Raw genomic sequence first — 26645 nt, 5'->3', positions numbered from 1 at the left:
GGGGCACTGTGGATGTCACTGTTATGGGGCACTGTGGATGTCACGGTTATAGGGCGCTGTGGATGTCACTGTTATGGGGCGCTGTGGATGTCACTGTTATGGGGGCTGTGGATGTCACTGTTATTGGAGCACTGTGGATGTCACTGTTATGGGGCACTGTGGATGTCACTGTTATGGGGGCACTGTGGATGTCACTGTTATGGGGGCACTGTGGATGTCACTGTTATGGGGCACTGTGGATGTCACTGTTATGGGGGCACTGTGGATGTCACTGTTATGGGGCACTGTGGATGTCACTGTTATGGGGGCACTGTGGATGTCACTGTTATGGGGCACTGTGGATGTCACTGTTATGGGGCACTGTGGATGTCACTGTTATGGGGGCACTGTGGATGTCACTGTTATGGGGGCACTGTGGATGTCACTGTTATGGGGGCACTGTGGATGTCACTGTTATAGGGGCACTGTGGATGTCACTGTTATGGGGGCACTGTGGATGTCACTGTTATGGGGCACTGTGGATGTCACTGTTATGGGGGCACTGTGGATGTCACTGTTAGGGGGCTGTGGATGTCACTGTTATGGGGGCGCTGTGGATGTCACTGTTATGGGCACTGTGGATGGGGGCGCTGGTGGATTTCACTGTCATGGGACGCTGTGGATGTCACTGTTATGGGGACCACTGTGGATTTCTGTTATGGGACACTGTGGATGACACTGTTGGGGGCACTGTGGTTGTCACTGTTATTAGGATGCCACTGTGGTTGTCCACTGTTATAGGGCACTGTGGATGTCACTGTATGGGGGCACTGTGGATGTCACTGTTATGGAGGGCACTGTGGCTGTCACTGTTATGGGGGCACAGGTGGATTGTCACTGTTATGGGGGCACTGTGGAGGTCACTGTTATAGAGGCACTGTGGATGGCACTGTTATGGGGGGCTGTGTATGTCAATGTTATGGGGACACCTGTCTGGGATACTGAGTCAGTGGACTCTTTGAGGGGCGTGGGCTTAGGTATAGGTAATTTGCATGTACAGTGGGCCTGCGGACAGGAAGTATGACATAAGATGCAGCGCAGTGCAGGAGGCTGGATGTGAATCATGTGACTGCCGTCTAGACAGCTGTTTCCGGGTCACAGGTCATTCCTTTTTTCCATCATGGCCGCCTCCATGTGCGACGTGTTCGCCTTTTGTGTGGAGCCGATGCCGGCCCGGCGGGCGGTGGAGATCCGCTTCATCAACAGCGGCAAGGTACCGGAGCCAGAGGATGGTGGAGGCCGGGGAGAGGAGCAGGAGCCGCCATAGCGTCCTCAGGCTGTGTGTGAACAATACCACCAGAGTGCCCTGCCCCCATCTCAGTGTATACAGCGCTGTACCCTGCCCCCATCCTCAGTGTATACAGCGTTGTACCCTGCCCCCACCTCAGTGTATACAGCGCTGTACCATGCCCCCACCTCACAGTGTATACAGCGCTGTACCCTGCCCCCACCTCAGTGTATATACAGCGCTGTACCCTGCCCCCACCTCAGTATATACAGCGCTGTACCCTGCCCCCACCTCAGTGTATACAGCGCTGTACCCTGCCCCCACCTCAGTGTATACAGCGCTGTGCCCTGCCCCCACCTCAGTGTATACAGCGCTGTGCCCTGCCCCCACCTCAGTGTATACAGCGCTGTGCCCTGCCCCCCACCTCAGTGTATACAGCGCTGTGCCCTGCCCCCACCTCAGTGTATACAGCGCTGTGCCCTGCCCCACCTCAGTGTATACAGCGCTGTGCCCTGCCCCCACCTCAGTGTATACAGCGCTGTACCCTGCCCCCCACCTCACAGTGTATACAGCGCTGTACCCTGCCCCCACCTCACAGTGTATACAGCGCTGTACCCTGCCCCACCTCACAGTGTATACAGCGCTGTACCCTGCCCCCCACCTCAAGTGTATACAGCGCTGTACCCTGCCCCACCTCACAGTGTATACAGCGCTGTACCCTGCCCCCACCTCAGTGTATACAGCTCTGTGCCCTGCCCCCACCTCAGTGTATACAGCGCTGTGCCCTGCCCCCACCTCAGTGTATACAGCGCTGTGCCCTGCCCCCACCTCAGTGTATACAGCGCTGTGCCCTGCCCCCACCTCAGTGTATACAGCGCTGTACCCTGCCCCCACCTCAGTGTATACAGCGCTGTGCCCTGCCCCCACCTCAGTGTATACAGCGCTGTGCCCTGCCCCCACCTCAGTGTATACAGCGCTGTGCCCTGCCCCCACCTCAGTGTATACAGCGCTGTGCCCTGCCCCACCTCAGTGTATACAGCGCTGTGCCCTGCCCCCACCTCAGTGTATACAGCGCTGTGCCCTGCCCCCACCTCAGTGTATACAGCGCTGTGCCCTGCCCCCACCTCAGTGTATACAGCGCTGTGCCCTGCCCCCACCTCAGTGTATACAGCGCTGTGCCCTGCCCCACCTCAGTGTATACAGCTGTCCCCCCTCAGTGTACGCCTGCCTGCCCCACCTCAGTGTATACAGCGCTGTGCCCTGCCCCCACCTCAGTGTATACAGCGCTGTGCCCTGCCCCCACCTCAGTGTATACAGCGCTGTGCCCTGCCCCACCTCAGTGTATACAGCGCTGTGCCCTGCCCCCACCTCAGTGTATACAGCGTTGTGCCCTGCCCCCACCTCAGTGTATACAGCGTTGTGCCCTGCCCCACCTCAGTGTATACAGCGTTGTGCCCTGCCCCCACCTCACAGTGTATACAGCGTTGTGCCCTGCCCCCACCTCAGTGTATACAGCGTTGTGCCCTGCCCCCACCTCAGTGTATACAGCGTTGTGCCCTGCCCCCACCTCAGTGATACAGCGCTGTGCCCTGCCCCCACCTCACAGTATATACAGCGTTGTGCCCTGCCCCCACCTCAGTGTATACAGCGCTGTACCCTGCCCCCACCTCACAGTGTATACAGCGCTGTACCCTGCCCCCACCTCACAGTATATACAGCGTTGTACCATGCCCCCCACCTCACAGTATATACAGCGTTGTACCCTTGCCCCCACCTCAATGGTATACAGCGCTGTACCCTGCCCCCACCTCAGTGTATACAGCGTTGTACCCTGCCCCCACCTCAGTGTATACAGCGTTGTACCCTGCCCCACCCTCAGTGTATACAGCGCTGTACCCTGCCCCCACCTCACAGTATATACAGCGTTGTACCCTGCCCCCCACCTCAGTGTATACAGCGTTGTACCCTGCCCCCCACCTCACAGTATATACAGCGTTGTACCCTGCCCCCCACCTCACAGTATATACAGCGTTGTACCCTGCCCCCACCTCACAGTATATACAGCGTTGTACCCTGCCCCCACCTCACAGTATATACAGCGTTGTACCCTGCCCCCACCTCACAGTATATACAGCGTTGTACCCTGCCCCCACCTCACAGTATATACAGCGTTGTACCCTGCCCCCACCTCAGTGTATACAGCGTTGTGCCCTGCCCCCATCTCAGTGTATACAGCGTTGTGCCCTGCCCCCACCTCACAGTATATACAGCGTTGTATCCTGACCCCACCTCAGTGTATACAGCGTTGTATCCTGACCCCACCTCAGTGTATACAGCGTTGTACCCTGCCCCCACCTCAGTGTATACAGCGCTGTGCCCTGCCCCCACCTCACAGTATATACAGCGTTGTGCCCTGCCCCCCACCTCAGTGTATACAGCGTTGTACCCTGCCCCCCACCTCAGTGTATACAGCATTGTGCCCTGCCCCCATAAACGCTTCCCTTCGCCTATACATTTCCACCCCAACCTGTCCGCCAGCGGTCCGCTTTCCCCACCCTCCCCCGGTGCGCGCCGCTCACCCTCTCCCCTCCATAGGGACGCGTTCCTCTTTTCCTGCCCCCTCTTCTTCCCATAGGCCTTCCGCTCTCCGTGCTAACACTTTCCGCTCCTGATGGTTTGCTTGCTGTCATTTAGGGACGGGGTCTGTTTGCCGCCCGGAGTATCCGGAAGGGGGACACGATATTTCAGGAGAAGCCGCTGGTGTCGGCCCAGTTCCAGTGGAACGCGCTGTACAGATACCGAGGTAAGGACGGCACCGTTATGGCGCCATGTTTCTGGGACAGCGGGGTGGGTGCAGTATGGCTGCCATTACTGTCACCCAGCATTTCCCCCCTCCCACTGGTATTACTGGGGTACACGTGTGCCTCCCCAATAACCCTCTGAACATTCGTCTTGCAGCCTGCGACCACTGTCTGCGATCTCTGGAGACGGCGGAGGAGAACGCCCAGAGACTGTCCGCCAATGTCCACGTCACGCTCCCCTACCCAGAGCTCTGCAGCGTCCAGAATGGGCTCCACCAGCAGTGCCCTCAGTGCCAGGTGAGGAGCGGGCACACTGCAGCAGATTCTATGACCGTAGCCATGTCTGATGGAGAAAAGCCGCTGTGTAAAGCATGGGGGACCCCTTATAAGACAGGTGATGGATTTCAGTCTTCATTAGACAATTCAACTAAGCTTGAGCTACTGATCCCAGACATGCTGTAACGGAGCAGAGCTGTAGTGTAAAGCATGTGGAGAGAAAAATATAGCATTGCAAGACTCCAGCAGGCAACAAGGTCATAGCTGTTCCCTGATGGAGCGGAGCTGCATTGTAAAGCATGGACAGAAGAGAGCATATGAGTTCTGACTTCAGATGAGGAGCAGACCTGGTGAACCACTAGCTTGATTTGGGGCCTGGGTGAGCTGTGAGCCTGACCGGGGGGGCCCGGGTGAGCTGTGAGCCTGACCGGGGGGGCCCGGGTGAGCTGTGAGCCTGACCGGGGGGGCCCGGGTGAGCTGTGAGCCTGACCGGGGGGGCCCGGGTGAGCTGTGAGCCTGACCGGGGGGGCCCGGGTGAGCTGTGAGCCTGACCGGGGGGGCCCGGGTGAGCTGTGAGCCTGACCGGGGGGGCCCCGGTGAGCTGTGAGCCTGACCGGGGGGGCCCGGTGAGCTGTGAGCCTGACCGGGGGGCCCGTGAGCTGTTGAGCCTGACCGGGGGGGCCCGGGTGAGCTGTGAGCCGGACCGGGGGCCCGGGTGAGCTGTGAGCCTGACCGGGGGGGCCCGGGTGAGCTGTGAGCCTGACCGGGGGGGCCCGGGTGAGCTGTGAGCCTGACCGGGGGGCCCTGGTGAGCTGTGAGCCTGACCGGGGGGGCCCGGGTGAGCTGTGAGCCTGACCGGGGGGCCCGGGTGAGCTGTGAGCCTGACGGGGGGGCCCGGTGAGCTGTGAGCCTGACCGGGGGGGCCCGGGTGAGCTGTGAGCCTGGACCCGTAGGGGGCCCGGGTGAGCTGTGAGCCTGACCGGGGGGCCCGGGTGAGCTGTGAGCCTGACCGGGGGGGCCCGGGTGAGCTGTGAGCCTGACCGGGGGGGCCCGGGTGAGCTGTGAGCCGACCGGGGGGCCCGGGTGAGCTGTGAGCCTGACCGGGGGGGCCCGGGTGAGCTGTGAGCCTGACCGGGGGGCCCTCAGCTTTGTGACAGTCTCTTCTTCTGTAGGTATCATACTGCAGCGCCGAGTGTCTCCGAGCTGCCAGAGAACAATACCACCAGGTCCTGTGTCTGGGGTCCTCCCGGGACAACCCCCAACATCCACTCAATAAACTGGAGGATGCATGGAGGTAAGACGAGTACATAACCAGTTTAATAGCAGCGTGCCCCAGTATCCAGTCCTGAGCAGATTGCTCCTCGGCAGTAGGTGGCGCTGTCCACCTATCAAGCAGAGCTCTGCACCCTGTTGCTTTCCAGCTCTGGTTAATTGACAGCTGCCATCGTCTCCATGCTGGGAGTTGTAGTTCTCCACGGCTGAAGAGCCATAGACGGCAGACCAGTGATAGAAAGTAATAGGAAAGAAGAAATACTCTTCTGTCAGGGGTTGTAGTAGCGGTGGGGGTTACTGTGCAGTAACGTTTCTTCCCATGTAACCCCTCCAGGAACATCCATTACCCCCCGGAGACGGCCAGCATCATGCTTATGGCCAGGATGGTGGCTTCTGTCAAGCAGGTAGGTACGCACTGCACATGATGTGATGGGGACTGACCTTGAGGTGTGACGCCGCTTATCTCCAGGAAACAGAGATGAGAGGTAAAGACCCGGCCGCTCCTGTGTGGTGGTCACTGACTGGGCTCTGATTTGTGAGAGGCATTGCAGACCCACGCATTTCACCCCCCAGCAGGGGGCTCTACTGCACAGAACGGTAACACGTCCTCTCTTCTGGTGACCACAGGCCAAGGACAAGGACTGGTGGCCGCAGCTCTTCTCCCAGTTCTGTAGCAAAACGGCCAACGAGGAAGAGGAGATCGTCCACAAGCTGCTGGGAGACAAGTTTAAGGTGAGTGAAACGCGTGAGTGACACAAGACCCTATAGATAAAGCCAGGGGTATATTGCCATCCACCCCATTTGTATGGGCTCCACATCCTATGGGTCAGCTTTCCTGATTCTAGTCATGTGTACTAACCATAGTACCTCCAGAGCTGTAATCGCAGTTCTGCTGTGAGGACAGTTCCTTGGAATAGCCCAGTACTGTTCAGCTAGACAACGCCATAACAGCCTTAAACACTGCTGCATGGGATTGCGGGGTAGCTCATCCCTGCGATCGACGTGCAGTGTAGAGCAGTGGTCTGCTGTAAGTGTGCCATACAGAAGACACTGGACCAGCAGGGGGCAGCAGTGAGCTGCAAGGTTCGTCTTTGTAAAATGGCGTGATTTTCCTGGAAGAGCTTCTTCTTATGTGTCCTTGTGTCCGTCTTCCCCTATGATTCATGTGGTCGCTCTGTGTCTTACAGGGACAGCTGGATCACCTGCGTCGCCTCTTCATGGAGGCCTTGTATGAGGAGCGAGTCAGCCGGGTAAGAACAAGACAGCTCACCAGCATATTCTTTACCTGCGCACACCAACCACAGTATATCCAGAGCTGCATTCATAATTCTGCTGTCATATTATGTCTCATACTCCAGACACATCCAGAGCTGCATTCATAAATTTGCTTTCTCAGCATGTCGATACTGAGCTGCATTAACAATCCATCAGCACTCTGCTGACAGTCACGACTAAGGTCATGGGGGTGGGACAGTGGGGATGTCTCTTGGTGCCTGAGTCCAGTGGACTGTGTGAGGATGGTCTCCTGGGCCCCATAACCCTCTGGCCCTGTATTCTCCAGGGCCCGTCCTGAGCTCTCTGCACATCTGTTTGCTAACATCTTGCTCTTGTTTGCAGTGGTTTACTCCGGACGGCTTCCGCTCCCTTTTCGCTCTCGTTGGAACCAATGGGCAGGGAATCGGCACCAGGTGAACTATGAGTTTAGGGTGACCCCATGGTGCCCCCTGGCACACATCAGAGTAGTTGATATCATATTGTTGTTGCAGCTCGCTGAGTCAGTGGGTTCATGCGTGCGACGCCCTGGAACTGCCAACAGAGGAGAGAGAGCGGCTGGACGCCCTGATAGACCAGCTGTACAAGGACATAGAGAAAGGTGAGGACCGGCCGGCGGGGATATATACTCCACAGTCCTGTCTGTGTATACTTTAAGGGCCTGTGTGTGTGCGCTCTGCGGTCCTGTCTGTCTGTCTGTGTGTGTGCGCTCTGCGGTCCCGTCTGTGTGTGTGCGCTCTGCGGTCCCGTCTGTGTGTGTGCGCTCTGCGGTCCCGTCTGTGTGTGTGTGCGCTCTGCGGTCCCGTCTGTGTGTGTGTGCGCTCTGCGGTCCCGTCTGTGTGTGTGTGCGCTCTGCGGTCCCGTCTGTGTGTGTGTGCGCTCTGCGGTCCCGTCTGTGTGTGTGCGCTCTGCGGTCCCGTGTGTGTGTGTGTGCGTGCTCTGCGGTCCCGTCTGTGTGTGTGTGTGCTCTGCGGTCTGTGTGTGTGTGTGTGCTCTGCGGTCCCGTCTGTGTGTGTGTGTGTGCTCTGCGGTCCGTCTGTGTGTGTGTGTGCTCTGCGGTCCCGTCTGTGTGCGCTCTGCGGTCCCGTCTGTCTGTGTGCGCTCTGCGGTCCCGTCTGTGTGTGTGCGCTCTGCGGTCCCGTCTGTGTGTGTGTGTGCGCTCTGCGGTCCCGTCTGTGTGTGTGTGTGCGCTCTGCGGTCCGTCTGTGTGTGTGTGTGCGCTCTGCGGTCCCGTCTGTGTGTGGTGTGCGCTCTGCGGTCCCGTCTGTGTGTGTGTGCTCTGCGGTCCCGTCTGTGTGTGTGTGTGCTCTGCGGTCCCGTCTGTGTGCGCTCTGCGGTCCCCGTCTGTGTGTGTGCGCTCTGCGGTCCCGTCTGTGTGTGTGTGCGCTCTGCGGTCCCGTCTGTGTGTGTGTGTGCGCTCTGCGGTCCCCGTCTGTGTGTGTGTGTGCGCTCTGCGGTCCCGTCTGTGTGTGTGTGCGCTCTGCGGTCCCGTCTGTGTGTGTGCGCTCTGCGGTCCCGTCTGTGTGTGTGTGCTCTGCGGTCCCGTCTGTGTGTGTGTGTGTGCTCTGCGGTCCCGTCTGTGTGTGTGTGTGTGCTCTGCGGTCCCCGTCTGTGGTGTGTGTGTGTGCTCTGCGGTCCCGTCTGTGTGTGTGTGTGTGTGCTCTGCGGTCCCGTCTGTGTGTGTGTGTGTGTGTGCGCTCTGCGGTCCCGTCTGTGTGTGTGTGTGCGCTCTGCGGTCCCGTCTGTGTGTGTGTGTGCTCTGCGGTCCCGTCTGTGTGTGTGTGTGTGTGCTCTGCGGTCCCGTCTGTGTGTGTGTGTGTGTGTGCTCTGCGGTCCCGTCTGTGTGTGTGTGTGTGTGTGTGTGTGCTCTGCGGTCCCGTCTGTGTGTGTGTGTGTGTGTGCTCTGCGGTCCCGTCTGTGTGTGTGTGTTTGGTGTGTGTGTGTGTGTGTGTGTGTGTGCTCTGCGGGTCCCGTCTGTGTGTGTGTGTGGTGCTCTGCGGTCCCGTCTGTGTGTGTGTGTGCGCTCTGCGGTCCCGTCTGTGTGTGTGTGTGCTCTGCGGTCCCGTCTGTGTGTTGTGTGTGTGCTCTGGCGGTCCCGTCTGTGTGTGTGTGCTCTGCGGTCCCGTCTGTGTGGGTGTGTGTGTGCTCTGCGGTCCCGTCTGTGTGTGTGTGTGTGTGCTCTGCGGTCCCGTCTGGTGTGTGGTGTGCTCTGCGGTCCCGTCTGTTGTGTGTGTGTGCGCTCTGCGGTCCCGTCTGTCTGTGTGTGTGCTCGCTCTGCGGTCCCCTCTGTGTGTGTGGTGTGTGTGTGCTCCTTCGGCGGTCCCGTCTGTGTGTGTGTGCTCTGCGGTCCCGTCTGTGTGTGTGTGCTCTGCGGTCCCGTCTGTGTGTGTGTGCTCTGCGGTCCCCGTCTGTGTGTTCGCTCTGCGGTCCCGTCTGTGGTGGTGTGAGCTCCTGCGGTCCCGTCTGTGTGGTGTGCGCTCTGCGGTCCCGTCTGTGTGTGTGCGCTCTGCGGTCCCGTCTGTGTGTGTGTGCTCTGCGGTCCCGTCTGTGTGTGTGTGCTCTGCGGTCCCGTCTGTGTTGTGTGTGCTCTGCGGTCCCGTCTGTGTGTGTGTGTGCTCTGCGGTCCCGTCTGTGTGTGTGTGCTCTGCGGTCCCGTCTGTGTGTGTGTGTGTGTGCTCTGCGGTCCCGTCTGTGTGTGTGTGTGCTCTGCGGTCCCGTCTGTGTGTGTGTGTTGTGCTCTGCGGTCCCGTCTGTGTGTGTGTGTGTGCTCTGCGGTCCCGTCGTGTGGTGTGTGTGCTCTGCGGTCCCGTCTGTGTGTGTGTGTGTGCTCTGCGGTCCCGTCTGTGTGTGTGTGTGTGTGTGTGTGCTCTGCGGTCCCGTCTGTGTGTGTGTGTGTGTGTGTGTGCTCTGCGGTCCCGTGTGTGTGTGTGTGTGTGTGTGCTCTGCGGTCCCGTCGTGTGTGTGTGTGCTCTGCGGTCCCGTCTGTGTGTGTGTGTGTGTGCTCTGCGGTCCCGTCTGTGTGTGTGTGTGTGTGTGTGTGTGGTGTGTGTGTGCTGCGGTCCCGTCTGTGGTGTGCTCTGCGTCCCGTCTGTGTGTGTGCTCTGCGGTCCCGTCTGTGTGTGTGTGTGTGTGCTCTGCGGTCCCGTCTGTGTGTTGTGTGTGTGCTCTGCGGTCCCGTGTGTGGTGTGGTGTGTGTGTGTGCTCTGCGGTCCCGTCTGTGTGTGTGTGCTCTGCGGTCCCGTCTGTGTGTGTGTGTGTGTGTGTGCTCTGCGGTCCCGTCTGTGTGTGTGTGCTCTGCGGTCCCGTCTGTGTGTGTGTGTGTGTGCTCTGCGGTCCCGTCTGTGTGTGTGTGTGCTCTGCGGTCGTCTGTGTGTGTGTGTGCTCTGCGGTCCCGTCTGTGTGTGTGTGCTCTGCGGTCCCGTCTGTGTGTGTGTGTGTGTGCTCTGCGGTCCCGTCTGTGTGTGTGTGCTCTGCGGTCCCGTCTGTGTGTGTGTGTGTGTGTGTGCTCTGCGGTCCCGTGTGTGTGTGTGTGCTCTGCGGTCCCGTGTGTGTGTGTGTGCTCTGCGGTCCCGTGTGTGTGTGTGTGCTCTGCGGTCCCGTGTGTGTGTGTGTGCTCTGCGGTCCCGTGTGTGTGTGTGTGCTCTGCGGGTCCCGTGTGTGTGTGTGTGCTCTGCGGTCCCGTGTGTGGTGTGCTCTGCGGTCCCGTGTGTGTGTGTGTGCTCTGCGGTCCCGTGTGTGTGTGTGTGCTCTGCGGTCCCGTGTGTGTGTGTGTGCTCTGCGGTCCCGTGTGTGTGTGTGCTCTGCGGTCCCGTGTGTGTGTGTGTGCTCTGCGGTCCCGTGTGTGTGGTGTGTGCTCTGCGGTCCCGTGTGTGTGTGTGTGCTCTGCGGTCCCGTGTGTGTGTGGTGTGCTCTGCGGTCCCGTGTGTGTGTGTGTGCTCTGCGGTCCCGTGTGTGTGTGTGTGCTCTGCGGTCCCCGTGTGTGTGTGTGTGCTCTGCGGTCCCGTGTGTGTGTGTGTGTGCTCTGCGGTCCCGTGTGTGTGTGTGTGCTCTGCGGTCCCGTGTGTGTGTGTGTGTGTGCTCTGCGGTCCCGTGTGTGTGTGTGTGTGTGCTCTGCGGTCCCGTGTGTGTGTGTGTGTGTGTGTGTGCTCTGCGGTCCCGTGTGTGTGTGTGTGTGTGTGCTCTGCGGTCCCGTCTGTGTGTGTGTGCTCTGCGGTCCCGTGTGTGCGCTCTGCGGTCCCGTGTGTGTGTGTGTGCTCTGCGGTCCCGTCTGTGTGTGTGCTCTGCGGTCCCGTCTGTGTGTGTGTGTGCTCTGCTGTCCCATCTCTCACCTCTCTCCTCTGCAGAGACCGGGGAGTTCCTGAACTGTGAAGGCTCGGGGCTGTACATGCTGCAGAGCTGCTGTGAGTACCACTAGCACTGACTGTGCAGAGCGGCTCACTGTCCGGCAGCCCCTGATCGCCCCTTCTGTATTCACTGCAGGTAATCACAGCTGTGTCCCCAACGCCGAGGCATCATTCCCTGACAACAACTATCTGCTGCACCTGACTGCACTGGAGGACATCCAGCCCGGGGAGGTGAGTACCAGGGGCCTGATCACTTACATACACACAGAACATGAGTCATCCCAAGTTCAGATAAGTAATGTATGTACACAGTGACTGCACCAGCAGAATAGTGAGTGCAGCTCTGGAGTATAATACAGGATGTAACTCAGGATCAGTACAGGATAAGTAATATATGTACACAGTGACTGCACCAGCAGAATAGTGTGTGCAGCTCTGGAGTATAATACAGGATGTAACTCAGGATCAGTACAGGATAAGTAATGTATGTACACAGTGACTCCACCAGCAGAATAGTGAGTGCAGCTCTGGAGTATAATACAGGATGTAACTCAGGATCAGTACAGGATAAGTAATGTATGTACACAGTGACTGCACCAGCAGAATAGTGAGTGCAGCTCTGGAGTATAATACAGGATGTAACTCAGGATCAGTACAGGATAAGTAATGTATGTACACGGTGACTGCACCAGCAGAATAGTGAGTGCAGCTCTGGAGTATAATACAGGATGTAACTCAGGATCAGTACAGGATAAGTAATGTATGTACACAGTGACTGCACCAGCAGAATAGTGAGTGCAGCTCTGGAGTATAATACAGGATGTAACTCAGGATCAGTACAGGATAAGTAATGTATGTACACAGTGACTGCACCAGCAGAACAGTGAGTGCAGCTCTGGAGTATAATACCGGATGTAACTCAGGATCAGTACAGGATAAGTAATGTGTGTACACAGTGACTGCACCAGCAGAATAGTGAGTGCAGCTCTGGAGTATAATACAGGATGTAACTCAGGATCAGTACAGGATAAGTAATGTGTGTACACAGTGACTGCACCAGCAGAATAGTGAGTGCAGCTCTGGAGTATAATACAGGATGTAACTCAGGATCAGTACAGGATAAGTAATGTATGCACACAGTAACTGTACTAGTAGAATAGTGAGTGCAGCTCTGGAGTATAATACAGGATGTAACTAACTGATTTTCCTAGTCTACGACGTAAAGTCATAGTTTTATTAAGACACGGAGGCGAATATTGCTTTCTCTTCCTTTACTGATCACCATAGCAGCAAGGAGAAACAAAAACAAATGCAAATGGTCACCATAGTAACCCATACGTCCCACCCCTACAGCCCCAATATAAGGCTGCGTCCAAGGTGGTACTTCCTCTTTCTCTGCGAACCAGTCCATAATAACCGATGAACGAACAACTCCGGAACACCCAAAGAATGATCCGCGCCAAAGAGACCCACGGAGTCCAAGCAGGAACTTTCCAGCGACAGGATCCACTTCAGGGGAAGGACTGGAAACCATCATCCAAGACTCTCAGCAAATCCAACGTGGTAGATGCAGGAGCTGGAGGAAAACATCGTCCAGAACAGGAACATTCCAGGGCAGGAAGACTCAACCTGAAAGAACAAGAGAAGCAAACTCCGATAAAGCGAGAGTATGGCCAAGCCAAACCCATATCCAGCCGACACAAGAGGTCCAGGCCGGTGTAAAGCATACAAACAAGTATGAGCACATAATGGCGAACAACGTAACACAATAAAGTATAACAGTTCAAAATAGGCCTACCAAATAAAGTAGAGCTAACAGGTCAAAAAAAAACCCACACTAAGAGTCCAGGGGAGGGAAGGGTGGGCAATATTCGCCTCCGTGTCTTAATAAAACTATGACTTTACGTCGTAGACTAGGAAAATCAGTTAGTTTTACATCAGACACGGAGGCTTCATATTGCTAGTTCAAAGCTGGTTAACCAAGGGATCAAACAAATGAGGAGGAGGACGGAAATAATACTCACGGAAAGTGGAGGCACTAGACCAGTCCGCCAATCGTAGGATGTCCTCCAGGCGAGCTCCCGAGACCGCCAACGAGGTAGACGCCGCACCGCGCGCCGAATGAGCTGTAAACACCGAAGTGTCCACACCGGCCAGAGCCATAACCCATTTCAACCAACGGGCCAAAGTGGGGCTAGTCACCGGACCGAACGGGTGACGGATGGAGAGAAACAATTGCGGCACCGCCGGAGACCTGTAAGGACGAGTCCTGGCCTCGTATTCTTTCAAACAAGCTACCGGGCACAAGGCCGGAGAAGCAGGAAAGCTGGGGTACGACACGACCCGGATGTTCGTCTTCGTGCGTCTCGAAATGTTAAAAGACACGCCCTCCGGGGTAAAGGACCTGGCGTCGTGGTCCAGAGCCCGCACATCAGAAACTCTTTACAAGAATTAAGCAAAAGAGAGTGACCAACTTTGCGGAAAGCTGACGTAAGGAAAGGTCAGTATTGGTAGGCCAAGAGGACAAAAAGGTAAGCACCAGGGAAACATCCCAAGTGGAAGAAAATCTCGGCCGGGGAGGCCGAGACAGCCGCGCGCCTCGGAGGAGGCGCGAAACGGAAGGGTGCTGTCCTGCCGGAACGCCATCAAATCCTTGATGTGACGAAGAAATCGCCGAACGAAAAAAAAATGATCGTTCTGTAAGCCTTTCCCTCTTCAAAGAGGGAGGTGAGGAACTGAAGCAACCGAGCTACAGGAGCTGAAACGGGATCCAGGTCCCGTTCCAGGCACCAGCCAGCCCAAGTTCGCCAGGCCGCCCGATAAGATTTTCGGGTGCCGGGAGCCCAAGCGTCGTCCAGGAGGCGCCTAGTTGCCTCCGAAACTCCGTCGACCGCTCCTGGAGTCCTGAGAGCCGGCAGGCCATCAAACGTAGGGATCCGTCCAGGAGCAGAGGGTGGGGGATCCCCTGAGGGCAGCGCAGGAGAGAGGTCGGGTTCGGTAGAAGGACGGGAATGTCCACTAGAAGCTCCAGGAGAGACGGGAACCACACCTGGGAGTCCCAGAACGGGACTATCGCCACCAACTCCGCCCGATGGCGACGAACTTGGAGAAGCATCCGCGGAATCATCATGAATGGGGGAAAGGCATAGAGAAGGCCGGAGGACCAGTCCTGCAGAAACGCGTCCGCCGCCAACGCCTCCGGATCCGGGCGCCAACTGTAGAACCGAGGGAGGAGAGCGTTGAGCCGGGAGGCGAACAAGTCCACGGAAAAGGGTCCCCATCTGGATGACACCTCCGAGAAAATCAACGGGTCCAACTGCCAGTCGCTGCCGTCCGTAAGATGGCGGGAACTCCAATCCGCCCGCACGTTGTGAAGTCCCGGTAGGTACTCGGCCTGCACCATGATGTCCCTGGAGAGACAGTACGCCCAAAAGTCCTTCGCCAATCCCGCCAGAGTAGCAGACCGGGTTCCGCCCAAACGGTTGATATAGCGAACCGCTGAAATATTGTCCATCCGGAGACGGATACATGCGTTGGCCATACCGTTGGTAAAACTCTTGACGGCCAAGGAGCCGGCCAGCAACTCCAGGGCATTGATGTGCAAGTGTGTCTCGACATGCGACCAAGGTCCTCCGGTGGAGACCCCGTTGCAGTGTGCTCCCCAGCCCTGAAGGCTCGCATCCGATTCGATGGTGAATTCCGGCTGGAAACCAAAGATCGCCCTGCCGTTCCAAGCCTCCAGATTGGCGATCCACCAACGAATCTCTTCTCTGGCCTCCGAATCCAATTCCACCATGTCTGCAAAGGAGGCCCCCGAGCGGAGGTGCGCAATCTTCAAGCGCTGTAGAGCCCGGTAATGCAACGGTGCCGGGAAGACCGCCTGTATGGAGGATGCCAGCAGGCCGATGATGCGGGCTAGGTGACGCAGGGACAGGTGGGCCCTGGTCAATGCCCGTCGCAGTTCCTTGCGAATGGACCGTAACTTGTCCCCTGGAAGGCTGAGGGATTCCGAGATCGAGTCCACTGTGAAGCCTAGGAAGTCCAACCTCTGGGAGGGAGTGAGCCAGGACTTCTCCAAGTTGAGTAGGAAGCCGAGCGACTCTAGGAGATCCGCCGTCCATCGAGGTGCTGCAGCAGTGTCGACCTGGATTGATGCATCAGGAGGATGTCGTCCAGGTATATTATGAGGCGTACTCCGCGACTCCTCAACCAGGCCATGACCGGACGCAGGAGTTTGGTGAAACACCACGGAGCCGACGACAAGCCGAATGGAAGGCATGTGAATCTCCAGACCTCGTCTTTCCAGAGGAAGCGAAGGAGATCCCTGGAGTGGGGGGCCACCGAGACCGTAAGGTACGCGTCCTTCAGATCCAACTTCACGAGCCAATCCCTGGGGGAGAGAAGATCCCGGAGTAGATGGATTCCCTCCATCTTGAAGTGACGGTACCGCACGATGCTGTTTAGGGCCCGGAGATTGATGACGGGACGCATCTGACCCCCTTTTTTCTGGACCAAGAAAATGTTGCTTATTACCCCCCTGAGTGGCCGTGAGCTCTCTCTATGGCTCTCTTGAGGAAGAGGGAAGAGAGCTCCCCGTCCACCCGGGCGGAGTCCGATCCCCTCCGAAGAGAGGACGGTGGGTGTTGCACTGAGCAAGGGGTGTCTATGAGCTCTATGGAGAAGCCCCTGACCGTCGTCAGAACCCATGGGTCTGATGTAATTAGTTCCCAAGCGTGTAAAAAATGCCGAAGCCTGCCCCCTACACAAAGTACCGAAGAATCCCCGTCCGGGGTCTGACTTACCGGATGACTTGCGGGGAGCCGTGTTTCCTCGGAAGGAACGGGAGCGCCATTGTCCCCCTCTGGATGGGAAGAACGTCGGGGGAGACCGCTGGTTTTGAAATGCAGCTCGCTGGGAGAAGGAGCCTCTGGATACACCCCTGCCTCGGGTGCTGGAGCGGCCGGACAGACGGCCCCTGTTGCTGCCGGCCCTGTGAGAGACCCGGCCCTGGAAGACTTTGCGCATAGTAGCCTGCGCCTTGTCCAGAGCGGAAAATGTGCCGACGAAGCGGCTGAGGTCCTTTATAAAGGAGTCCCCAAAAAGCAGGCCTTCCGCCTCTTTGCCCGTCTCCGTCTGGGCAAGATTTATAAGCTTGGGGTCTATCCTAAGCAGGATGGCTTGCGCCTTTCCACTGACAGGGATGCATTGGTTCCCCCGGCGATGCAAATCGCCCGCTGGGCCCAGCCCGTGAGCTCCTCAGGGTCAATGTGGGAACCCTCATGTCTGGCGGACTCCGCCAATTCCATAATCTTTGCCAGCGGACCGAAAATGTCCAGGAGCTTGTCCTGGCATCCTCTAAGGGCTGAGTCTAAGCCCTTCTTGGCATTCCACCCAGACTTGGACAAAAATTGGGTCATTTTCGGGTCCACGACGGGCGTGTCGCAGACCTTATGGGGTATAATAGGCCGTGGGCACTCGGCCCGCAGCTTACTGCGCGCCTCCTTGGACAGAGGACGGCGGGCCCAATGCTCCAGGTAACTACTAATTTGTGTGTCGGGGAGCCACTCTGCCGATCTAGGGTGGTGGAGGGCCTCAGGATCAAACATGGGAGCCCCGGAGGAATCCAAAGGGAAATGGTCCACAGAGGCCGAGGAGGATTCCTTAGTTAAAGGAACAGCAGGGGGAGTGGCAATAGGGTCGGACCCCAGAGGGGCGTCATCCTCCTCTGAAAAATCGCTAGCCTCCGCCGGATCCTCCGGGCCCGAACCCAGATCCGAGTCAGAGACGGCATCCGCTTGGGCTCTAGCGTGTTTCCACACCCGCGATTTATCAGCCTGGCGGGGACAAGCTCTTTACGCGACCTCAGCGCGTCGTCTGGGGTGGTCATCAACACACCGGTCATTGTCTCCTGTCCAACAGGAGGTTCAGCAGCAAAAGAATGCTGAGCAATCTCAGGGGGAAGCAAGTCTGGCCCCAGCTAGGGGGTGTGCAGACAGGGCCTGGGAGATGGTCTGTGATAAGACAGTGGACATGGAACCCATAGCCTGTAAAATAGCATTAGACACAGAGCGCTGGATGAGCTGCGCCTGTGTGTCTGAGTCAGTGAGATAGCATCCCAGGGAGGGGGGAGGGGGAGGACTGGGCAGAGGGTCCATATGGTCCAGCACAGGGAACAGGGTACCTGCAGGAAGAAGACTGTGAGGGAGGAGAGCCTGAGGAACTAGGTGTAAAGCGCTTGGAAAACGAGGGGTTAATCACCCAGGAGAGAGGGGAGCGGAGCGGCAGCACAGGTGACCGGCAGCAGGCACGCAGGAGACCGGAGGAAGCGAGATCTCGCGGGAACGGGAACCAAGATGGCCGCCGGATCTCGCGAGATCTCGCTCCAGCCAGCCAAAAGAGCGCGAACAGTGGAGAGAAGGCCGCCGAGCCGGGGAAGCAGACGCGCGCCAAAAGGGGGCGTGGCCCACCACCGGGAGGCAGAAGATGGCGGTAAGGCCAGCGGCGACGCCAAAACACAATGGGACCCCCAAGCAAATACTCCCGAGGGGAGAAGGGGGAGAGGGAGGAAACACAAGGACCCCCAGAGGGAAGGGTCCCAGGGGGAAAACGCAGCGCGTAATTAGGACCAGGGAATACTGAGGAAGGCAAAGGCTGCCCTGACAGGGATAAGCCCTGGGACAAAGAATGCAGGGTAAATAGATATCCCGCCGCACAATCACTAAAGCACCTAAAGGGAGGAAACCAGCCCAGGGGAGAAAATAACAGGGGAATATAATCTATAGTGATATAAACCCCTAGGGAGAACAGAAGCAGCTAACAGATAAATGAACATGTTACTTATCTGGTGAGCAGCAAGAAAGAGGAAGTACCACCTTGGACGCAGCCTTATATTGGGGGCTGTAGGGGTGGGACGTATGGGTTACTATGGTGACCATTTGCATTTGTTTTTGTTTCTCCTTGCTGCTATGGTGATCAGTAAAGGAAGAGAAAGCAATATGAAGCCTCCGTGTCTGAGGTAAAACTCAGGATCAGTGCAGGATAAGTAATGTATGTACACAGTGACTGCACCAGCAGAATAGTGAGTGCAGCTCTGGAGTATAATACAGGATGTAACTCAGGATCAGTACAGGATAAGTAATGTATGTACACAGTGACTGCACCAGCAGAATAGTGAGTGCAGCTCTGCAGTATAATACAGGATGTAACTCAGGATCAGTACAGGATAATAATGTATGTACACAGTGACTGCACCAGCAGAATAGTGAGTGCAGCTCTGCAGTATAATACAGGATGTAACTCAGGATCAGTACAGGATAAGTAATGTATGTACACAGTGACTGCACCAGCAGAATAGCGAGTGCAGCTCTGGGGTATAATACAGGATGTAAGGTGTCAGCAGTCAGTGCAGGCGCTGTGTGAATATCCTGCATGTGACATGCTTTGTCTCTTCTTTGTCAGGAGATCTGCATTAGTTATCTGGACTGCTGCCAGAGAGAGCGGAGCCGACATAGCCGACACAAGGCCCTCAGGTACATGACATGTCTTCTCTGTGCAGCAAAACAAATCCAGCCCAGAAACAGTCCAATAAAATCCATGGTGTATTTCTCAAAGTACGAAGAGTCCACATCCAGGGGCCCGCTCCCTGCTCTACACCCCATATGTGTTATGACCCTGTTCACACTGTTCTCAGGATTCTCAGTCAAAATTGAAGGATGAGATAATGCTGCTTGTTCATCTCCTGCAGCTCCCTAAACTGCACCCCAAAGATCCAGTAAGAGCCTCTATTCAAAAGTTTTCTAAGATGATCTTCTTCGTCTATACACCCTTTCTATGCCAGATCTCTTTAACCCTTTGAGGACATGGCAGTTTTCCATTTTTTTAATCCCTGCCTTTCTGGAGCCATAACTTTTATTTTTTCCGTTCACACAGCTGACCTGTTCTCTTCATCCTCCAGGTCAGTACGATTACAGCGATACCGCAGTTATAGTTTTAGGGGTTTTGTTTTTCCCCGGCGCCACCCAACGGCCCTGGGACAGAGGGTGTCCCCCTGGACAGGAGACAACACTGAAGCCCCAGATTTAAAAGGCCTCCTCTCCTCACCTAAGCCAGTGTTTCCTGTCCCCGGAGAGGGCAGAAGCTCCTGCTCTGACTGTATGCCGAATTATTCACCGCACAGCCTTGTTGTTTCCCCAGGTTGGGAGGGCCGCTGCAGAGGTCAGGGGCTCCGGGGACGCTGTGCCTCCCTTCCCCATCTTTAGGCATAAGCCCTTCCAAAAGAAGGCAGCCCCAGGCTTTTACCTCTATGCAGAGGATGTGGATCCAGCTTGGCAGGTGGGGCCTTCTCAGGTGCAGAGGAGGCTCCTGGCGGAGCGGGCCGTCAAATACGCACAGTGACGTCATGACGCAGTGATGGTCCATCGGCATGTCGCGTACCCAGTGTGGGCGGGTATATGAAGGAAGATGGCCACAGCAGAGTCCGGTGGCGTTTCCCTGCTGCAGCATGTCGGCTCCCCAGGACGCAGACTCGGCCCGCAAGCCTGTGCATCCTGGTTCCAGCACCCTCAGCCCGGTAAGCCTGGGCAGATATTTTTTCTGGTGTAAAGCTCTTTTCTCATGCACCCATAGGGTGTCTGGTGCTAAAGGTTTAAAAAAAAATTCTGCTAGCCCCTTTTTTTTTTTTTTTTTTTTTTTTTTTTCATTTTGATTATTTTAGGGCAGAGAAACCTCCAAGACACCAGGGGGATATTCAGGACGCAAGAAGTGCGCAATATGCAGGAATCCTTTATATCTAAATCCAAGAAGTCACTATGTGTGAAGTGCACAGAAAAAGTGGTATCTGAAGCATCTCCCTCATTTCCAGACTCCGTGAGGAGTATGAATAGAGAGGAAGTAAATGTCGCGGTGGAATCAGGATTGCCTCCCTTGTCTCCACGAGCCTCCACCTCTCAAAAATTCCCGGTTATATGGATTGATGTAGATGAAGGAGAAATCCTTGAAGACAGCTCTGAGTCCTCGGAAGACGGTTATGAAAGACCGTTATTCCTTCCAGAAGAATCTCAGTCTTCTAAAAACCATAAGGGCTACTATGAACTTAGAGGATACTAGAGCAAGCCAGTCGGCGCAGGACCAGATGTTCCAGGGTCTGGGGGAAAGGAGAAGTCTTCCCTGTCCATAATAGCATTAAAGATCTAATCTCTAAAGAATGGAGAGACCCCGAGAACAGAGCCCCTGTCACAAGCTCTTTTAAGTGAAAATTATCCTTTTGCGGGTTCTGATTGAAATCTTTGGGATAAGACTCCAAAGATCGATGCACCTGTAGCCCCCATTTCACAGAAATTCTCCCTTCCATTTGAGGACATGGAGCTGCTACGTGACCCCCACGGACAAAATATGCGAAAGCTTACTTAAAAAGGCATGGGAGACAAATACCACTATGTTTAGGCCCAGTATGTCTTCCACGTGCACAGGTCCTTGTCAGTATGGCTGGGTCAATTAGAGGATCATCTGGCAGCAGGAACCCCTAGGGAGGAAATTTTGGCATCCTTACCAACGTTGAAACAAGCGTCAAATTTTTTAGCGGATGCTTCGGCTCATTTGGTAAAACTGTCTGCCAGATCAGCCGCCATCTCCAATGCTGCCAGAAGGGCCGTATGGCTCCATTCCTGGTCGGGGACAAGGCATCTAAAAAACGCGTTTGTTCCATTCCATGTGAAGGGGGTCAACTTTTTGGATCAGTCCTTGATGACATCTTGGAGAAGGCTTTTGATAAGAAAAAAGGATTCCCTACGGAGAGCAGGTTTTTTTCATCAGAGGCGGTCTTTTTCAGAATCAAAAGAACAGGCAGAAGACAAAGCAGAAGAGAAGAGACTACTCGGGAAGATGGCAGACCTCCAGAGGGAGGGGAAACGATCCCTCTTCACTCAATGACACCAGATATCAAGTTGGAGCAAGTAAAAAAAAAATAATCAAAAATGGAATGTACTGGGAACCTCCCCATGGGTTCTGGCTTCCATTCAAGAGGCTTCAGTCTAGAATTCGATACCTATCCAACAGATTATTTTATAATCAACAAGCCGTTGCCTCAGAGGGAAAAGCAACTGTCCCTGGAGTCAGAAATCTCCATTCTTCTCCAGAAAAAGGTATCACTTCTGGTCCCAGAAGACCAACTCAAAAAGCGTTTCTATTCTCCAGAGTTACTGATCATAAAACCCGAGGGATCATTCAGGCTCATTGTAAATCTAAAGAGATTAAACAAATGCCTAACCCACAAGAAATTCTAAATGGAAACCATCAAATAGACCATAAACCTCCTTCACCAGAACTTCTATATGGTAACTATGGATTTACAGGATGCTTCTTATCATGTGCTCATCCTCCGAGAACTAACAGATAAATACAGTGGCGTGGCACTCTCGTCCTCAGCAGCGTGGCCTCCAAACATGAAGAGAATTATAAACTTCAGCACTCCAGTGGATATGGTGAAATCCTTGTATAGTTTTCTTTAATAATGCAAGGCAACTCCAAGTGAACAGTCTGACGTTTTGGTCAATTTAGACCTTTTTCAAACACCAAGGGGAGACAAGAATCCAAAGAAGACATCAATAAATCGATATGTAATTTTACAAGGTAATACATAAAATTGCGTATTGATTTATTGTTGTCTACTTTGGATTCTTGTCTCACCTTAGTGTTTGAAAAAGGTCAAAATTAACCAAAACGTCAGACTGTTCACTTGGAGTTGCCTTGCATTATTAAAAGAAAAATATACAATGATTTCCCCATATCCACTGGAGTGCTGAAGTTTATCATTTTCTTCATCCTCAGAGAACACCAGAAGTTTTTGAGAATTGCGGTCTACATAGGAAGTCGCCTTTGTCACTTTCAATACCCTTCGGTCTCTCTTCTGCTCCAAAGATCTTCTCAAAAGTATTTGCCGAGGTAACAGGCTACCTTCATCTACAGGGAATTCTTATAATACCCTACTTAGTCAACTTTCTAATTGCGGCTGGAACAGAAGAGCTTCTTCTACTCCATCTAGACCTGGTAAAAAAAGACCTTTGGTTTAGGATGGATAATAAATCTCAAGTCAACAAAAAGTCTTCCTAGGCGTTCTTCTCGATTCACGTCTGCTGATGTCTTCTCTTCCAAATCGACCATGTATCAGAAAATCTCTCGGTTTTGCAGGTTAAAAACCTCCACCATCAGGATATTATGACTGGTCTGGGTGATCTGACGTCTTCAAGATCTTCAGTCAGATGGGCGCAGAGCCATACAAGGGTTCTACAGTCCTTTCTCTTAGATTCCTGGGATGGTACTCAGACTTCCTTAGACAAAATGGTAGGTCTTTCATCAAAAGTATTGCAGTCCTTAGCCTGGTGGAAAATAAGAAAAAATGTACAGACAGGGGTTTTCTGGCATCAGGAAGATGTGCTACTAGTCACTACAGACTCCATATACCGAGTATGGGGTGGTCACGCCGCAGACCTAATAGTTGAAGGAATTTGGGACAGTTCCACGACAAATGCCTCATCAAACCAAAAATAACTTACTGCAGTTCTCGAGGTTCTTCTGGCACTCCATTCAAAGATGCCTCTAGATCATTTAAAAATCCTATCAGACAATACAACTACAATTGCCTACATAAACAGGCAGGGTGGCACTCAAAGCAAGATTCTTACCACAACTGCAAAGATTTTTTTTCTCTGGGCAGAGAAGCATCTGACTTCCTTATCAGCAGTCCATTTAAAAGGAAGCAAGAATCTTGTGGCTGATTTCTGAGCAGGCAGACAATAAAAGGAGAATGGGCCTGGGATCCCGATGTCTTCCATCAGATAACAGTAAGATGGGAAGTTCCAATCCTCGACCTGTTTACAGATCTGGAAAACAAGAAGGTACAGAGATTTTGTTCTCTATCCCCACAGGATCAACCAGAGATTCTGGATGCCATATCTCACCTATGGCCAAGAGGACTTGCTATACGCACTTCCCCCATTCAGCTTAAGTCCAAGAACTCTTATGAAAGTGGCAGAGGAACTGGCGCAAGTAATCATGATCGCTCCTTATTGACCAAGAAGGGCCTGGTTTTCTCTACTCAACTTGTCAGCAGGAGAAGACTGGACTGGAGAGGTGTTTCCAGGACTCTTATTCCAGGGTCCGATCTACCATCCCCGAGTCCCTCAACTCAGATTGACGGCTTGGAGATTGAACGCCTAGCCCTAAGAAATAAAGGTCTCTCCGATCCAGTAATCTCCACTATACTAAAAGATAGGAAATCGGTAAAATCTAAAACTTACCTTAGAACTGGGAAGGCCTCCTTGCCTTTATGGAAGGCAAAGGTTATCGAAATTCCCTTACAAATGTTCGTTATTCTACATTTCCTGCAAGCAGGGTTGAACAAGGGCCTCAAGCCCTCTACCCTCAAAGTGCAAGTATTTTTCTGGACTTATGACTGGCAGAGCAACCTTTAGTCAAACGTTTTTTTTTAAGGGTGCCGTCAGACTCTCACCTCCCATACTCTCCACCTGGGACTTATGTCCAGTTCTTACAGCCTTAATGGAGTCACCGTTCGAACCAATTGATAACATTTCCCTGAAACTTCTGTCACTTAAGACCGTCTTTCTTCTAACCATAACTGCTAGAAGGATTGGTGAAATCCAGGCTTTCTCTTGTCTGCCACCGTATCGGAGTATTTTGGATGAGCGTATAGTCCTAAAACATTGCCCATCCTTCCTTCAGAAAGTGGTTTCAAAATTCAATTGCAATCTGGAAGTTGTGCTGCCGTCCTTCTGCTCTTCACCTTCCACGGACCGGGAGAGGAAATGCCACAATCTGGATGTGAGACGTTGCCTACTGTGTGATCTGGAGAGAACAGAGCAGTTCAGGAATTCGGACCATCTCTTTCTCCAGTTCCAGGGTCCTAATAAGGGTCTAGCAGACAAGAAGCCTACCATTGCCCGAAGGATAAGAGATGCTATCTCTTTGTTATACCAACAAGAATCTTGTTTCCCCCGTGGGACTCAAGGCCCATGTCGGCCTCCTTGGCAGAGAATGCCGCCATATCAACTGAACAGATCTGCAGAGCGGCTGCCTGGGCTTATCCTATAGGCTGGATGTGACTCACAACCAGGACTTGTCCTTTGGGCGTAGAGTTCTTTCTGCAGCAGTCCCACCTTAAGTTGTGTTTCATTCTGTTATTCCTCTGGTCAGTGCCGTTGGGGAGGCGCCGGGGAAAAGTTTATATGGCTTTGTTTTTACAGTGTCCCCAATGAGGTAAAACTAACCTGTTCCTTTCATTCTACCATATTTTTTGGACTATATAAGGAGGAAAAAAATAAATATTTCATCAGACCTCGGAGCAAACCACATTCTCAATCCGCCTCAGATGGGACCCCACAGCTCCCATCAGACCTCAGATCAGACATTTGAAGCCCTGCCACCTGCAAGAACTACTGCTGTGACAGGTTCTTCTGCAGGCCCCAGCCTACCACAGCTGCTCAGGGAAGCCGTTCAGGCCCCAGCCTACCACAGCTGCTCAGGGAAGCCGTTCAGGCCCCAGCCTACCACAGCTGCTCAGGGAAGCCGTTCAGGCCCCAGCCTACCACAGCTGCTCAGGGAAGCCGTTCAGGCCCAGCCTACCACAGCTGCTCAGGGAAGCCGTTCAGGCCCCAGCCTACTCTACAGCTGCTCAGGGAAGCCGTTCAGGCCCCAGCCTACCACAGCTGCTCAGGGAAGCCGTTCAGGCCCCAGCCTACCACAGCTGCTCAGGGAAGCCGTTCAGGCCCCAGCCTACCACAGCTGCTCAGGGAAGCCGTTCAGGCCCCAGCCTACCACAGCTGCTCAGGGAAGCCGTTCAGGCCCCAGGAGCTCAGCGCACCCTCAGATCTGTCCATAATTGACCACAGCATCAGAAGGGTTGAACATCTGTAGTTGTCCACAGGGTATGAACAAGCAACATGATCTTATCCTTCAATATTGACTGAGATTCCTGAGAACAGTGTGAACAGGGACATATCAAATATGGTAACACATACTGCGGGTACACATAGACTTGTGTTTCTTTGTCTGCGCTTCCCGTCGGCCCCCCCGCTGCTTTTCCTTGCGCTTCCTTCGGCCTCCCAGTCGTCTCCCACCTTTGGTTTCTGATGCAAGATACTCGTACTTCCCATTATATCAGTTCTCTGCAACCAGTGACTACCAGTGTGGTGAAACTACAAGTCCCAGCATGCCTTGGAAGCCGCTTACTGGCAGCAGAGGGCCCACAGGCTCCAGGTCATTGATGTAGCGCACCCCCATGGACAGTCACATACATGTGACCATTAATACCACACTGAATGATGGACCCTGAGTGAACTACCCGGCAGCTGAGCATGCTGGGCATTATAGTGCACTTACAACCACCTGGTGGGAGGAGTTACATTTAGACCCCTCCTCTTCCAATGATACGTGCTCAGGGTGTCCCCTCTTCTTCCAGGGAGAACTATCTGTTTGTCTGCTCCTGTCCCAAGTGCCTATCGCAGTCTGAGGACCCGGACGTGACCTCCGAGGAAGAGGATGAGGAAGACGCGGAGCTGGAGGATGAGATGACGGATGTGTGACACAGACCGCCTCCCACCAAACCCCACAATCCAGCACTTGAATTGGCTTTGCCTGTTACCGCTATTCACATCTTTCCACTAAACTTTTATACATAAACTCTCCCCGACACAGACCCCCCCCGAGTACGGGGGAGGGGCAGGTGCTGCATGGGCTCCTCCCCCAACAAACATCCACATTCATACTGGTCAATTGTGATAAGCATTTTATAGGATTGGCAGACAAAATACTAAATTATTTCTATACAGTTCTCCGGCAATGGCGGCCTCTGCGTCTTCTGTCTAAGCGCAGCACACCCCCACCCATCGGGGTGGGGTATCTACTGGAAAATCTGTGGGTGACAACCCGTATCACATCAGAATGGAGATCGATATCAATTATCCAATGCAAGAGCCTGGCGGTAGCTGTATAATCTGTATATAGTGAGCTCCCTCTAGTGGTGGCTGTATAATCTGTATGTAGTAAGCTCCCTCTAGTGGTGGCTGTATAATCTGTATGTAGTGAGCTCCCTCTAGTGGTGGCTGTATAATCTGTATGTAGTGAGCTCCCTCTAGTGGTGGCTGTATAATCTGTATGTAGTGAGCTCCCTCTAGTGGTGACTGTATAATCTGTATGTAGTGAGCTCCCTCTAGTGGTGGCTGTATAACCTGTATATAGTGAGCTCCCTCTAGTGGTGGCTGTATAATCTGTATATAGTGAGCTCCCTCTAGTGGTGGCTGTATAATCTGTATATAGTGAGCTCCCTCTAGTGGTGGCTGTATAATCTGTATATAGTGAGCTCCCTCTAGTGGTGGCTGTATAATCTGTATATAGTGAGCTCCC

General features: G+C 54.2%; 1 protein-coding gene across 1 annotated transcript; it reads left to right on the top strand.

Annotated features, from left to right (window-relative positions):
* The first annotated feature begins 1131 nt into the window (after positions 1 to 1131).
* LOC122938993 (SET and MYND domain-containing protein 5) lies at positions 1132 to 26082 on the top strand. The gene is made up of 13 exons (XM_044294906.1): positions 1132 to 1252; positions 3962 to 4070; positions 4226 to 4365; positions 5517 to 5638; positions 5951 to 6020; positions 6244 to 6348; positions 6804 to 6866; positions 7234 to 7304; positions 7383 to 7489; positions 11232 to 11288; positions 11368 to 11462; positions 18690 to 18760; positions 25702 to 26082. Exons 1-13 carry the CDS (start codon positions 1160 to 1162, stop codon positions 25823 to 25825), a joined length of 1227 nt encoding a protein of 408 aa, XP_044150841.1. The 5' UTR covers positions 1132 to 1159; the 3' UTR covers positions 25826 to 26082.
* Positions 26083 to 26645: the final 563 nt, after the last annotated feature.

The sequence above is a fragment of the Bufo gargarizans genome, chromosome 1 (genome assembly GCF_014858855.1).
Source record: "Bufo gargarizans isolate SCDJY-AF-19 chromosome 1, ASM1485885v1, whole genome shotgun sequence".
NCBI classification, from domain to species: domain Eukaryota; kingdom Metazoa; phylum Chordata; class Amphibia; order Anura; family Bufonidae; genus Bufo; species Bufo gargarizans.
This window is presented reverse-complemented; position numbering and strand designations above follow the sequence as displayed.

What these genes read in the sequence shown, in the direction of transcription:
- LOC122938993 (XM_044294906.1), top strand. Translation starts at nt 1,160, where the DNA reads ATGGCCGCCTCCATGTGCGACGTGTTCGCCTTTTGTGTGGAGCCGATG. An exon ending in AGCAGTGCCCTCAGTGCCAG is followed by an intron (nt 4,366 to 5,516) that starts GTGAGGAGCGGG and finishes CTTCTTCTGTAG; the next exon opens with GTATCATACTGCAGCGCCGA. An exon ending in TGCTGGGAGACAAGTTTAAG is followed by an intron (nt 6,349 to 6,803) that starts GTGAGTGAAACG and finishes TGTGTCTTACAG; the next exon opens with GGACAGCTGGATCACCTGCG.